Source organism: Pleurodeles waltl, chromosome 12 (genome assembly GCF_031143425.1).
Source record: "Pleurodeles waltl isolate 20211129_DDA chromosome 12, aPleWal1.hap1.20221129, whole genome shotgun sequence".
Taxonomy (NCBI): Eukaryota; Metazoa; Chordata; class Amphibia; order Caudata; family Salamandridae; genus Pleurodeles; species Pleurodeles waltl.
This window is the reverse complement of record NC_090451.1, coordinates 517,857,610-517,873,260: the sequence shown is the minus strand read 5'-3', so window position 1 is coordinate 517,873,260 and position 15,651 is coordinate 517,857,610. Positions and strand designations below refer to the sequence as shown.

General features: G+C 43.5%; 1 protein-coding gene across 9 annotated transcripts in view; it reads left to right on the top strand.

Annotated features, from left to right (window-relative positions):
• NDRG4 (NDRG family member 4) overlaps positions 1-15,651 on the top strand; it is a 637,307-nt gene that overhangs the window by 530,330 nt on the left and 91,326 nt on the right. For all 9 annotated transcript variants that reach the window (XM_069217404.1, XM_069217401.1, XM_069217403.1 and 6 more), the window contains one exon: positions 7,615-7,718. In XM_069217404.1, coding sequence (XP_069073505.1) covers positions 7,615-7,718 — 104 coding nt within the window. The remainder of the gene's footprint in view (positions 1-7,614; positions 7,719-15,651) is intronic.

Sequence of the window (15,651 nt, the reverse complement as noted above, 5' to 3'; positions counted from 1 at the left end):
AAAGTATATCCTTGCGAGAAGAGAATTCTAGCCATACTACAGAAACTCACCGGTATCATAATGTCACTCTCTGGCAGTGAGGACTGTAGGGAAGATGCTAGTGAAAATGGCATCTTGCATACCTCTCTTTCTACATCCAAGGCCGCACATGAGACCAAACCAATAACGGCTTCAAAATCAATGGTCACAACACACAGGGAGTTGGGAAGATCTAGTGGTTGTCGAAAGTGCAGGAAGAGATTAAATGGTGGAACAGAGCGAAGATAGCGAGTGGAAGAACATTTTTGGACTCAAACCCCACAGTAACCATTGCAACAGACGCCTCACATATAGGTTGGGGAGCTCATATGAGAAGAGACAAAATCAGAGGACTTTAGAGAGATCATTAAACAGTACAACATATCAATGTGTTAGAACTAAAGACAGTGCTCCTAGCCCTTAAAGCCTCTCAGAAGCAGCTGTGGAGCAAATCATTGTTAATTCAAACTCACAACACAACAATGTTCTACCTCAACAAACGGGTGGGACTAAGTTGTACTGTCAAAGCTAGCACAAGACATCTGGAGGTGGGTCATTCATAGAAAAATGAGCATAACTACAATACACCGGCCAGGGAATGACCATGTTCAAGCAGACAAACAGACAAACACGAATGGGAACTCAAACAAAGCATGGGCATTGGTGGGATTCTACATCCAGAACCAAAGATGCAGAGTCTAGCATCCTGGCTCCTGAGCTAATAGAAGTTGAGCAGATAAATCTGCCATCAAAACAGTGGCGGTTCTCAGGGAAGCAAGAAGACCAACAACAAGGAAATGTTTCTCTGCTAAATGGAAAATAAATACAATTTGCTGTCAAAATTTGCTGTCAAAAGCATTCCTTCTTACAGGACAACACTAAAGACCCGACAGCCTTACATTACCTTATTCATTTGTTGTACAGCAAACTTAATTGGGCTTCTTTAATGGTACACTTAGCTGCTGTAGTGGCATATCTAAGAGGCCATATAGGAAGGAGTTTCTTCACAACACCAGTAATCAAAAGATTTCTTGAAGGACCAAAAACAGTAGCCACCCTCAAGGAAATTACCAGCACCAAACTGGAATTTGAGTTTAGTCTTAACACAACTAATGAGGAAACCCTTTGAACCGTTCCACAAATTTTCTTTAAATTTGGTCACTTTCAAAACAGCCTTTCTAGTAGCAATCAATTCACTACACAGTGTGAGTTACAAGCTGTCACAATACTAGAACCATATATGCAAATAAATAAAGACAGAATGGTTATGAGGACAGGCCCACATTTTTTGCCAAAAGTCATATCCCCTTTTCATATAAGTCAGACAATTCAGGTACCAGGTTTGTTTCAAGATGCTAAAACTCCAGCGGAAAGAGTGCTGCACACCTTGGATGCCAGGAGCACAATAATGTATTGTACGGGAAAAACAAAATCAATCAGGAAAGGAACGGAAAACAAATTGTGTCTTTTGCAGACAACAGCGAAGGAAATACATTTACAAAAAGTACCACTGGAAGATGGATTTCACAAACTATTCAAAAGTGCCTTGAAGCTGCAGGAGTTCATCTCCAGACAAAACCCCAGGCACACTTGCCTCGCAAAAAAGGAGCAACAATAGCCATTCACGCAAAAATACCACTACAGGATATTTGCAGAGCTGCTACTTGGTCATCTGTACACACCTTTACAAAACATTATTGCATAGACATTCAAATAAACAAAGAAGCTTAGGTGGGTGAAAAAGTTCTAAAACATTTATTCCCAAAGTCGTATTCAACTCAACCATCCTAAGGATAAAAAACTGCTAAATGCACAGCATGTGAATCCAGAAAAGATTCATGCTGCAAAACGAAATGATTTCTTACCTGCATAGTTTTGCAGCTTGAAGAATTTTCTGGATTCACATGCGCCCCACTCAATTCCCAGGAAGATGAGAAGAGGGGGAAAAAAATTGAATCTAGAGATGGCGACCACGAACGGAAGCTTCCAGGGAGGGTGTATGACGTCAGGAAGGGATGGACTAGGCACCAAATGGTGAGACTGTCGACGCCCATAAACAAAACAAACAAAAAAAGAAGGAAAGAATGAAGGACTACTACTATACAATCAATTCTGCACCCAACCACTAGATTCACAACATGTGAATCCAGAAAATATTTCAAGCTGCAAAACTACTGTTAAAACAGGTAAGAAACCATTTTGTTGTGTCCCTCTTCTCACCTCTCCGTACCTCTAGCCTGTTTGCTATTCTCCATTTTGGACTACCCCACCTCCTCCCTATTAATCTAGCCCTCGATCCCTCAGAAATCGAGTGTCAGAAATCTCCTGTTGCAAACTATTATCCTGTCTTTTCATCGTCTGTGTGCAGGAAACACATCCAAAGCCCTTTGATCTCAGCAGTCTGACACCCTCATCCTGCCCCATTCACCTCCAATGGAACCTCACATTCCCACTGGCACTAAATGCCCATTAAAACATTGACACTGCACTCTCCTGCTTCTGCCTGCTCACAAGCCTTGCACTCCTCTCCTTCCTAACTGAGCTGCTATCTCTTGACCATGGTCCTCTCGGCTGCTCCCCATGAGCCGACCCACAACCCAACCCTGCCTGTCACAGCAAGATAGCCTCACCTTAGCAGCAGCATGCCACCGCCATTTCACTACAATATCACATTGCCTGACCTGACCAGGCCAGCATAGCCCAGCCTACATTGCATTGTCGTGGCCTGGAAACTTTGCATCCCCAGTGCTATCATGCAGAGCAGCATCCCCCCCATGTACAACTACTGTCCACAGAGTCCAGAAACTGGAGACCCACAACTGGACCCAAGAAATGGCTGAATAGGGCAACAACACTCCAGCCAGTCCCTGGAAAAGATGCGAGCTGTTCTTGTACCCACTGCACAACTTCCACCCAGACACGCTCTTGAACAGCAGATCGCCTTTGCCCAACGCCATCATTATGCCTACCAGCAAGCATCGTATCAAAATGAAATGCTAGGAAAAACATATAAGCTTCTTTTATTTAATACCCCTTATATACACACACATCACCATTGGTGGGGACAAATCTATCTGGATTTATCTGTATTTTTGACTCGTATGTTCCAGTTAATTCAAAGCTATGCCTCAAAACTGGCCCTGGGTCTTTGCCTGAGGGACCTCATCATTTCAGCTCTGATTTAATTACATTGGCTTCCAGTGAGATTCCGGATGTCTTTAAGTCTTAGTGTTTTGTGCACCGAGCCTTCTTTTCTCCTTAACAATCGCCAGTGGACCATCGTTTTCATTTGTATTGCTCTACCCAGGCATTAGGGTCTAAAGACAGATTTTCTTCTCGTTGTCCCCAGGATCCTTCTAGAGTCAGTTGCTGGCCGCTCGTTTCTGTGGCGGCAGCTTCGAAGAGGGATCCCCCCCCCCCATTCTCTTTGTCAAGAATTCAACGTGCTCAGATTTCAGAAACTCCTAAAGACCTGACTCTTAACGTAATCCCTATTATCTATATAGGGCCTTTTTCCAACGTGTTGATGAGATGGTTATAGTCAGTGTTTATCACCAGGATATCCTTCTGGTTGACACTGCGCCTTATATATCCGATACCTACATAACCAGTGAATTTTTTTTTAAAAAGCAGCGCTTAAGACTCAAAGCACATGTTGCTCCTTCGTCACTCTCCTTGACCTGGGCCAACAAGGGTTACCTGGTTCTGTCAAATGCAAAGAGGTTCATTTCCACTGCCTGTTTGAAACATTCTGGGTATCCCCATCCAGCCCATTTTGCACCCTTTCTGTGTCTGGTACTTGTTTGTCTTCCACACACTAAGTGTTTCATATTTATTTTCCTCAGCCTCATGCATGTTGCCTCACACACTTTATTCCTTTCGATCCCTTGTTCTGTGTGTGCTTTTCATTTATTTCATCCCAGGCATGATTGTGCCTCATGGTCTTTCTGTCGCGTCCGTTTTTGGTTTCAGTCGCTCTCATTGTTTAGCCTGTGTCACATCACTGACGTAATCTTATCTCCTTTTCGCTTTTCTTTCTCTCACACATTCGTTGTCTTTCTTACACCTTATATCTGCTTCTGACGCTGTCTCTCACTAGCTATCTTTATGTCTCTAATGATCTGTCAGTCTGTATCATCTGTCTCTTTGGTCAGTGATTCAACGAAAATCTCTTGCTTGATGGTGGTGCATTTAAGACTTTTCTGTGAATGTGTCACTTATTAGCCTGTTCTACACTGTTTTTGGTGTCACTACCTGTCTCGCTCACCGGCCGTGTCTCGCGTGATCTCTGCTTTGTTCAAACTCTGCCCATCTCTAATGTTGGGAGCTCTCTTCCATGCATTCTCTTGTGTTATTGATCTTCACCTCTTCCTCCCACTGTCTGCTTTGTCCTCTTGTTATGTTTTGCACAGTGTGTTTGTATTTCTGTGTTTCTAGCACTGTCTCTTGTATGGTTTATTCCTAAGGTACACATTACTGATTGCTATTTGTGTTTATTCCACATAATCACCCTCTCACACTCTGTCTCTTGCATGCCCGCCACTTCCGGGTTCTACTTTTGCCACTCCTGCCTGCTTTCTCCCTCAGTGACATTTGTCAGTCCTGTGCCACCTTTCCTTCAGGGCCTACTTTTAGATCGGTACTTCAGGACCACTTGTCTGTTTTGCCTTGCCCCTCCTCCTGCTACTTGTTTGTTCAGCTTTGCACCCATCTTTCCTAGCCAGTCAACAATCTGTCCCCACGGGGGGTGCTTCATAAGATCTCTGTGATATGTTGTCCCTCTATACATTTGAGTGAAGTGGCACAAATAGCGCAGGCAACTGAGAGCGGGGATGCCGAAGCGGGAATACGGAGCAAGGGCTCTTTGTTTCTACAAAGAGGGCATGGGTGAACGACACTGGCTGGGATTCCTTTACACCAGGTCGGAGCATGAGATTGGGCGTCCACTGTCACTGATGCAGTTTTTGCAGTCGAGTGCATCTCTTTAGGCATTGATGAGGAATGCTAACACACTCAATCAATTAGGGCATTCTGTTTGGATACCTGCTATACAAAATGGCAGCAAGTGCTGATTACTTGTATTCATGTATTCACAACCAAAGATGGCTGCGTACGTAGAACCCCAGAAGAGATTTCATCTGAATAATTTAGACCTCCACTAGTTCTGAAACTGGAAAGCCTCGTGAACTTGACTGGGAAGCCACCACATTTGCACATAATTGGGGTTTCGCAGTAGCTCATCACCCTGGGTCACATTATTTCCCAACTACATAAAGCGTTTTCAATCATGAAAAGTAAAGTAAATCATGAAACACTACAAATATGGGATGAAGAATTGAAATCAGGCAACCTTCAGTCAGTACCCTGCATGTAGAACTCAGCATTTGTCTCTGAGGTGACCTTCCACAAACTAGACTCTTAGCAATTTATGGGACTTTTTGTAATCCCTCAAGGCTTTACAAGCTAGCCTTTTACTCTTAAAACAGACAAGCATCTGCAATGCTGGGGAACCATAAAATGGGAAATCGGTTATAAGGAATGGGAGACATACAGGTTAAAAACATGTCGGAAAAGCAGCGCTTGCGCGCTGCTATGCTCGACCTAAAAATCGGAGTGTTTTGTTGAGATGAAAATGGAACATCTGCATTTTAGGAGTTGCACCTTGTCTTTCTTGAGTTCATTGCAACAATTTAAACATGTATCTACAACTCCAGAGTGCGGGCGGAATGTTTTGCTTCCTAAAAAAAAAAAAAAAACACCGTCCTCTACAGCCAAGTGAGCACACTGTCAGTTGGAAAGTTATAGCTCAGGAATGCTGGAATATGGTATGTCTTATCTCACCCCAACACAACACATTGTTCGTACTTTTGTTTGCCATCACTTGCAAAGAGAGTAAAAAAAGTTCGGCGGCAGACATGAGACGCCCTCCATTCATTGACTGGGACATGTGAAAGTGGTTAGCAGGACCAGGCCTCGCCCCTGCACAATGGTACTGGATTATACTACGGGCAGAGAAGGAATTTAAGCCAAGGCCCTGCGCTGAGCACCAAGACGAGGGGTTCATTATTCGTGCAGTCATCCTGATGAAACCACCAATGGCCTGCCAGAGAAAGCAGGCAAATTCATGACTCATTCACTAATGTTCCAATAATGCATGCCACTAAAGACATATTAATCCATAATAACCAAAAACCTATGCAGGCAACATCAAACTGAAGGCATATTTCCAAACAGAGGGGGGCTCTCCCAGCCTGTAAAGACTTACAACAAACTATGAAGAAACACCATACGGCCACTAGCATGAACCCGCGCAATAGCGGCATGCCCCCAACAATGAAGAAACAACTTACGGCCACGCAGAACAAAGTGCGCCATAGTGACATGCCCCAACCAGCGAAAAAACATACGGGCACACAGCATGAAGCGGCCTTTTAAAAGAAAAATAGTGCACCAGACAAAGCTATGTGGCAGATCGTGCAGTCATTCATGTAAGAGGGTCAGTCTCCAGGGTCATAACAAACCAGTCTGAAGGCGGGACAAACGTGAAGCATTTACCAGTTAAAGTGTGTGCATTTTGAAAGGCAGGCCAGGGAATGAATGAAAGTGATGGGCATGAGATGGGCATGGTTGAAGCCCACATACAGATTACAACACGTCAGAAAAGCAGCGCTTACGCGCTGCTATGCTCAACCTAAAAAAGGGGCTTACTGTACCCAACTGTCTACTGTAATCTAATTTGCTCCATTTGGATTGAGGTACCCATGTAGACATCAAACTCAACTTTCACTATAGTTGGTTTAGAAGGCCAGCCATTCAAGAGCTACCCAGTCTGGACAAAGGAGGCATTCGTCTCCTAGATTTATACATGACCGTGAGCCTAAAAACAATATTGACGTAGCAGGCCTGGGAATGCCAGACCGTGGTATAGACTACATTTCCCTAACCCAGTCCTGAGTTTTCGACACCAAAGCTCCCTTCCAAGACCACTAGATGTATACCACTAAAAAAGCAAAGCTCTCCCGATATGCATTTCAGCTGCTTCCTACTCTTCCTACTATGCATGACCAGACCAAAAAACACTAAGTTGACTTGCATAGCCTTGTACTTTTTTCATGTGAGTTTACAGCAGTTCTGCTACACAATACTACTGCATTTATCAATACACATCGTACAGTTGGCAAGTAGAATTGCAGAAGTATCTGTATGTCCTTTTTTATTTAGTATCTGTTATGCTCTCTCATTCAGTACATAGTAGTTAGGTGTTATGCGTCGCCCACATGGACATGCTCTGATTCTGAAGCCTCTGTAGAGTAAGCTCTGAAGAACTAATATGGTGGACGGTTTATAGCTGCATTATTATGTAAAATCCAATAAAAATATTTCAAATGAAAAAGATTAGGTGGGTGCTGGCTTACGACGTGCAGGGAGGGTCAGGCCTTAGTGAGAGTTGCAGTTACAGGTGGGAGGGATGGCGTGGGAATAGGTATGATTGTTAACTCTGAGAAGAGATGCTGCTTGAAGTAGGAACCCTGTCTTTCAACCCTAATGATGTCGCTCTTTTCTCGAACTATCTGTACTTCTCTTCCCGGAGTGCAGGAGGAGATGATGAACAACACTGAGATGGTACAAAGTTACCGACAACAGATCGGCAGCGTCATCAATCAGTACAACCTGCAGCTCTTCTGGAACATGTATAACAGGTAATCTCACCTAGCATGGGAGACAATGTGGATTGAATTAAATGTTTTGTCTGTCAACATAGACATTCTCACCCCTAGGATGAGTGCTCTGCTTTTTCTTCTTTTTCTTCTTTTCGAGCATTCATGATCCCAGTCGGTGGGGCTTTGGACTGATAGTCTAGAGCGTGGGCACCCAAAATCATTCTGCCAATCCAGGGCAGAGGATGATGGATGTACCCAAAAGGTATTAGTAGAGTGTGGTGACCCCCATTTACTAATGTTAATTTCCAATCGCAGAAATGGGGAATCAATCACTCTGGAAGTTTCATAGGCTGCCCCTTGTTCATACTTTGAGATGAATGGTATGGTTGTGCTACAATAGAAATTCAGGTTGCAACAAATATTGCAGAGAATTTACTAGCATTTACTTAGCTGGAGCTATTTGAAGATGAGGCTGATCTGCTCCAGTCCAGTTTCGGCTCAGTGGCCTGTACCTTTACACTACCACTACCCTTCTGTTGTTACTGTCGGACACCGTTTTAGATGTCTCATCTACTGCTCAAGATGGACGCTGACGCTCAGTCATGGGGAGACACTGCAATGCTGAAGAGCAGGCATACTGAGTCATTGGAATAATACCAACCACATGTCCACCACCAGCCCCAGCGTGAGGGTAATATGCAGATTTCTCTTGAGCAGTCCAAGTCTGCCGTCCTTCCTAAAGACCTAAAGACTGGGAACAGCAGCTCTATAGTGTGATGGTTTGTCACATAGGCAGGGGTGTATTTGCTCCCTGTTCAGTAAACCCTTGCCTCCTGTTCCATTACAGCTTTTGCATTGTACAGAATTAATAGCCTGTGTTTGCTTTGTCCCGTGGCTAGAATACATGTACCTGTAATTGAATATGCAATTTAGCGTGAATGTAGTTCAGTATCAGACAGCAGTTGCTTGTAACAATGGCAACAATGTATCTATAAGGGGTTATTATTGTTGATGGGTCTATGATTTTTCACTGTTTCCCAGCTGGGGTATGTTAGAATTCATGATCCAGGTAAAAGTTTTAGTGCCTGAGGCCTGTGAATTTTTTTTATGGTTGCCCGTTGCACTTTAGCGAACTGAGTGATGTCACCCAAACTTTGTAGGGTGGCATCCCAGTCTTTACACCAATCGCGTCATCAGAAATTCAACCATATCACCTGGCCTTAGTCCCCTTAAAATGGCCCCCTTTTGAAATTTGGAGCTGCCACAAAACGGCCTGCCCAACCTAAAAGGCCATCAAGTTCAATCTTCCATTTTGCCCAGAAATTTACTATATCAGCGGGTGTTTAGCGATTAGAAGCAAGCCGAGTTGCTGCCTTGCAAAACCTTGTTTTAATGAAAAGTGTACTCTAGCATGCTATTTCACAGGAAATGCCCCTAGAAGTTCAATCGAACACTCAACCCAAATCCGACATGCAATCTCCCACATTATTAAAGAAAGTTCTCAATTTTGTTTTTTTTCAAGAAGTACCTGGCTTACGGGTTCCTGACCCTCCACAATTTCAACCTGCAGTGTGACACTTTTCCTACATGTTGCATGCCTAAGTTTTGATGTAATTTGCCTCTCTTGCTGTCTGTGGACTTTTCCTCCCAAACTCCTGCTTTTCAGTGAGTATTATTGAATAGTTTGCTGACGTCCCTTGGCTTGCTTTGCACTTACATGAAATTCCCTAAATCCAAAACCAATCATCCCTGCCTTCATTTTGAACCTCAGCCACACCCTACACACTTACCGACATCCCATCCTTATAGCACACGACTGCAGGTACATTACCCCTGCTACTCCATCAGAGGCCCGCCAGGGTCAATTATTCATTATAATGAATGTGTCCAAAGGAATTATACAAAGATTATTAATTAAACTTTCAGTTTTCTAAAAGAATGCATTACGAGTCAGTGAAACAGGACAAAACCGACACGTGCAACACTGATAATTAGTTGGTCCCTTAGGGCTTGAATGTTTAGATTGTTTGAAACTGTGATTTTTATTTCCACGTATTGAGTCACTTCTCTATAAAACACTTAAATGTGATATGTCATGCACGAGAAATATACATCTGTCTCACATGAATGTATCAGTAGTTTAAACAAGCATTTGCAATGCAACGGGTCTCGCGTTTGCTCATGTTAGAGCTGATTGCATTGTAAACTCCTAACCCGACTTTTCATCTATCGGCAAAAGTGCTTTTATGTAGGTAACCCGAAAAAGTGAAATTAACTGTGTAAAGCGCTCGACTTCTGCCAAGCGAAATCGCGCTAGGAAAACAGAGAAAAAGTAGTCCACGATCCGACAGAAAACAGCGAGCCTCGCATGTTTTCTGTACTTGGTCGCTGCGCTCGAGGAGGGCTAACCACCGGAAAAGGCATGACGTGGGCATGTCTTCGACTAATGAAAGCAAGCAGATTTTACTAGGCAAGCCCACGAACCAATCAAACACACTGACTTGACGTCGTCAGGGCTCCAGGCCCTTTTCTAATAACTAAATCGTCTCGCTGCGATACACATGCGCGAGCGCATGCAACGCAGGCTCGACCCAAAAAAACGACAGCATTGGTGATAGGTTGCCTTTGACTTACCAAATATTTCTTTAACTTATTTTTATTGATTTTTATATTTGACAACAATTGCATTCCATCTCTGCAGTCATACCTGGGCATTTCATATTGGTGATAACATCATCGGTATGCTCATTGATTTAAAATGTACGTTTCCCTGTTTTGTGATTGTAACATGCAGTTTACACTGCCTAAAATTCGTGTCATATACAAGTGCTTGAACAAACAGTGAAAAAAACAAAGTAGTTCAGATTGGAATCAGCATCTGAGCATTGCACCCATAAATGTTCTCTGTAGTAAGGGAACAATTAGTTCCAATCATGGTATGCTTCCGGTACATGTGCAAGGGTCATCCCACCGTGCCTGGGGCCCTCACTCCCAATGGGCACTAGACCTCCGGTTTGTTAAAGCTTGTTATAACCTCCACCTATTGATCCGCTAGGGGTTTCCTGTCCGCAGAGAGGCCCCCTCTGCTCTCCGTCAACTCTCCACTTCTTTCGTCCACCATCCGACCTCCAGTGTAACGTTATGTGACGGCAACCTATAGTCGGTGCCAAATCTACGAATCTTTTAGCAGCCTTCTTCGATTTCTGCCTAATATGACACTGAGCAAGCAGATTTCTACTGTATTCAGTGCTCGTCCGTTCAATGTTTTGTCCAACTTGGAAGTAGCCAGGACTGAGCAATCACTGGATAGCTCCAGACCATGAAGTGAATTCAGTGCTGGCGAGGGCACATCTATCTAGGACAGCTCCTATTGGTGGTATGCATCATTGCCTCTAGCCTATGGAGTGCAAGGTATGTCGAGTGTAAATACAGGGAGTGCAGAATTATTAGGCAAGTTGTATTTTTGAGGATTAATTTTATTATTGAACAACAACCATGTTCTCAATGAACCCAAAAAACTCATTAATATCAAAGCTGAATATTTTTGGAAGTAGTTTTTAGTTTGTTTTTAGTTTTAGCTATGTTAGGGGGATATCTGTGTGTGCAGGTGTCTATTACTGTGCATAATTATTAGGCAACTTAACAAAAAACAAATATATACCCATTTCAATTATTTATTATTACCAGTGAAACCAATATAACATCTCAACATTCACAAATATACATTTCTGACATTCAAAAACAAAACAAAAACAAATCAGTGACCAATATAGCCACCTTTCTTTGCAAGGACACTCAAAAGCCTGCCATCCATGGATTCTGTCAGTGTTTTGATCTGTTCACCATCAACATTGCGTGCAGCAGCAACCACAGCCTCCCAGACACTGTTCAGAGAGGTGTACTGTTTTCCCTCCTTGTAAATCTCACATTTGATGATGGACCACAGGTTCTCAATGGGGTTCAGATCAGGTGAACAAGGAGGCCATGTCATTAGATTTCCTTCTTTTATACCCTTTCTTGCCAGCCACGCTGTGGAGTACTTGGACGCGTGTGATGGAGCATTGTCCTGCATGAAAATCATGTTTTTCTTGAAGGATGCAGACTTCTTCCTGTACCACTGCTTGAAGAAGGTGTCTTCCAGGAACTGGCAGTAGGACTGGGAGTTGAGCTTGACTCCATCCTCAACCCGAAAAGGCCCCACAAGGTCATCTTTGATGATACCAGCCCAAACCAGTACTCCACCTCCACCTTGCTGGCGTCTGAGTCGGACTGGAGCTCTCTGCCCTTTACCAATCCAGCCACGGGCCCATCCATCTGGCCCATCAAGACTCACTCTCATTTCATCAGTCCATAAAACCTTAGAAAAATCAGTCTTGAGATATTTCTTGGCCCAGTCTTGACGTTTCAGCTTGTGTGTCTTGTTCAGTGGTGGTCGTCTTTCAGCCTTTCTTACCTTGGCCATGTCTCTGAGTATTGCACACCTTGTGCTTTTGGGCACTCCAGTGATGTTGCAGCTCTGAAATATGGCCAAACTGGTGGCAAGTGGCATCGTGGCAGCTGCACGCTTGACTTTTCTCAGTTCATGGGCAGTTATTTTGCGCCTTGGTTTTTCCACACGCTTCTTGCGACCCTGTTGACTATTTTGAATGCAACGCTTGATTGTTCGATGATCACGCTTCAGAAGCTTTGCAATTTTAAGAGTGCTGCATCCCTCTGCAAGATATCTCACTATTTTTGACTTTTCTGAGCCTGTCAAGTCCTTCTTTTGACCCATTTTGCCAAAGGAAAGGAAGTTGCCTAATAATTATGCACACCTGATATAGGGTGTTGATGTCATTAGACCACACCCCTTCTCATTACAGAGATGCACATCACCTAATATGCTTAATTGGTAGTAGGCTTTCGAGCCTATACAGCTTGGAGTAAGACAACATGCATAAAGAGGATGATGTGGTCAAAATACTCATTTGCCTAATAATTCTGCACTCCCTGTAAACTGCATTCAAATAAAACCTGTGTTTCTGGAAATCTTGAAAGGTTATTTAAGGGTCTGCTCCCATTCGTTTCATGATGTTGCCTACTATTACGTCGTCCCACCTGGTCCGTAGGTTAGCAACCCATCTGAGACTATAGATATTAGTCTCTTGCAAAGCCAAGAAATCAACTGGTGAGCATTACCTAAGGTAAGTATAACTTACAGTAAGTTGTTTGTTGGAGGCTCTACTTCTGATTCTCTCAGACGTTGACGTAAGGCTGGCACTATGGCTCCATAGACTAAGAACTGAGTGCCGGGGAGTCCATTCTCACCTATCGTACTACCCAGGCTCCTCTGAGTAACAGTTCTCAAGAGCCTCTATCTCCACGGTTGTCCATTCTCTCAGTCGACGGGCAGTAAGACCCCTCCTCTTGAAGGGGGTAGCCCTTTCAAGGGCAGTACGGGGTATATAAGGGGTCTCACGGTCTTCTTAACCACCCCCTCGCAGCAGCAGAGGGCTATGGGCCATTGGCCTACCAAACATTTATAGCGTTTCAGGTGCGCATATTGTAGTTTTCAAATGATTCTTCATGGTGGAAAATTACAGTTGTGTAGAACTGGGGCATAATGACCCCAATAGGTGTTGGTCAAGGTGTTGTACCGCCCTAAAGAAACTACCATAAATGCCATCTTTTTTAATATTGGCAAATACCATTAATAGAAATATATATTTCTCACTCTTGATCGTGTTTATGTGTCTCATATACAAGCTACTCATTAAGTAGAAACAAGAAATGAGAATTGATAAATCATGATTTCAGAATGTCAAAGAAAGTTTCTAAACATTCAAGCGTCATTATCAGTGTCTTGAATCACTTGTTGGCTTTGTTTTGTTTCATTTTCTTGAAATCTTTTTTTTTTTTTTTAACTGAAGAATAATCAATGAATTTGAGTATAATTCCTTTTATTACTTGCCTCAGCCCTATCTTTCTATATTTAACCTATACATTGTTGAGGAAGTGGCATTTTGAGACCTTAGAACTGGCCTTTTGTGAGCCATCCCTCCTTTTTTGTGTTTCCAGAACTAACTTTTATGATGTTTGGTTGGCAGAGCACCCCCTTAAGGCTCAGAGAATTGCCTCCTTGGGCCTCAGAGAATTGCCGCATGAAGGAGATGTTCAGTTCTGGTGCCCTCTCAAGGCCTGCAACGATCATGGCCATATAAAGCAGGGATACTCAAAGTACGGCCCGGGGGCCAATTGCCATCCTGCTGACCTTTTCATGCAGCACTGGGCTGCTGTTTTCTGAACTCGCCACGAACTTTGAGGAAGATCAGCAGGAGTGCTTGGTGTTAGGTCTGAGAGGGGTTAATGCTCACCCTCATTCTTTCATTTCGTATACGAGTGTTAAATCACAGGTAAGGTTGACAGGAACCGGTTACAGTGTTTGTGTCCAACCACGTCATCCTTCAGGCTCGCGTTAACGAACCGGGACTGTGCAGAACATTGACAGATGTTGCAACAGCGCAAGAAAGTCTGGATTTTATTCCCGATTTCATGCTTACCCTCACGCATCGCGTTATACCGCCATCTACTGTTAAGATCTGCCATTGTACTCGAGTTTTCTAAAACATTTTTATCTCCGTGGATATTGACTCGGTGGTGTGTAAACCCAAATAAGCATCGTTAACTGTAACTTTAATTTTTTTGTTATTTTAACGTTTTTGTCCAAATGTTTACTGTGTCGGTCGGAACCTTACCATTTTACACAATGTCACAAAAGTGTCTCCCGGTTGAACAGGGCAAGTTAGAATTCCCATCGTGCTCATAGACTTTCTGTTCCAGTGCTTTCCCTGGATGGAGAACCATGCGACCAGAAGGCCTGCTCTGCTCCTGCAGCCTCGCGTACGTGGCCTCCTATATAACTGGCGATCAGCTCTGCAATACATGGAATCAGTATTCCGAGCAGCACCAAATTATAAAAAAAACAAATATTGTGTGCTTCTGACCGTTCCTAAGATCCTGGCCACTGTGGCTCAAAGGGCCTGCCGTAGGAACACTCCAGAGGCCTCCGATGTGGCTCCCCCCACGCCTGCCTGCACCTCGAGGCTTCCTCCCCACCACCGTCCGCTCTGAGTACAGGAAATGGAGATTTGCCTTATTTAAAATGCTGTTAGTTTATGATTCTATGTTAATATGGTATGCTAATATTCCGCATTTAATGGATTCAAAATTCACCGGTAAAACCTGTATGTGTTTTATATGCATAAAAAACAAGTGAAATTATACTGTTTGTTGAAACTTGTATCTGTTTTATAGACATAAAAAAGAAATAGAACTTAAACTGTTGAAACTCTGTGAGATCTGCGGAAGCCCCCGTTGTCTACGAAGTCTACTGTTTAGCAGTTTTGGCTTAAACATGCTGTCACTGCCAGGAAGGCCATAGTTGAAGGGGCTGTTGGAGCAGGAAGGGGTTTGAACTGAAGGTGTCTAATGCAGGCCAAGGAGCGTCGGACCTGTGAGAGTTGCTGGATATCCCCCTGAAATATAAAGCCAATCTGAAAAAATATTACCCACGCTGCTGGTTGTTTTAAAAAAATAGCTGGGGATTCTCCCCGATTGGACATGCCATACAGATATTTATTACTGCAGCTTTTGACTGCAGGAAACTCTATGTGATATCATATGACAGGGCCTATCCTCCCCCATCCCATAGACATTTTGACACCAGAGTCACAGGGCTCTCAACATTCTTGGAATTTCAAAATGTCTCTGTACCGGACAAGTCACAAATGTGTCAAGGGTAAGATAAGATATCTCCGGGGAACGGAATGCCCTCCGAAGTTAAAAACAAAATGTGGTACTCCGTGTGTCTCTGGTTTAATCCGCAACCAGTGGCATTAGAGTCCAGCGCAACATTTCTGTGTCCATTAATATCAAAACCAGTTTCTAAGCTCCTTCCCATAGCTCCTTCAGCACTCCCTACCTGACACCATTC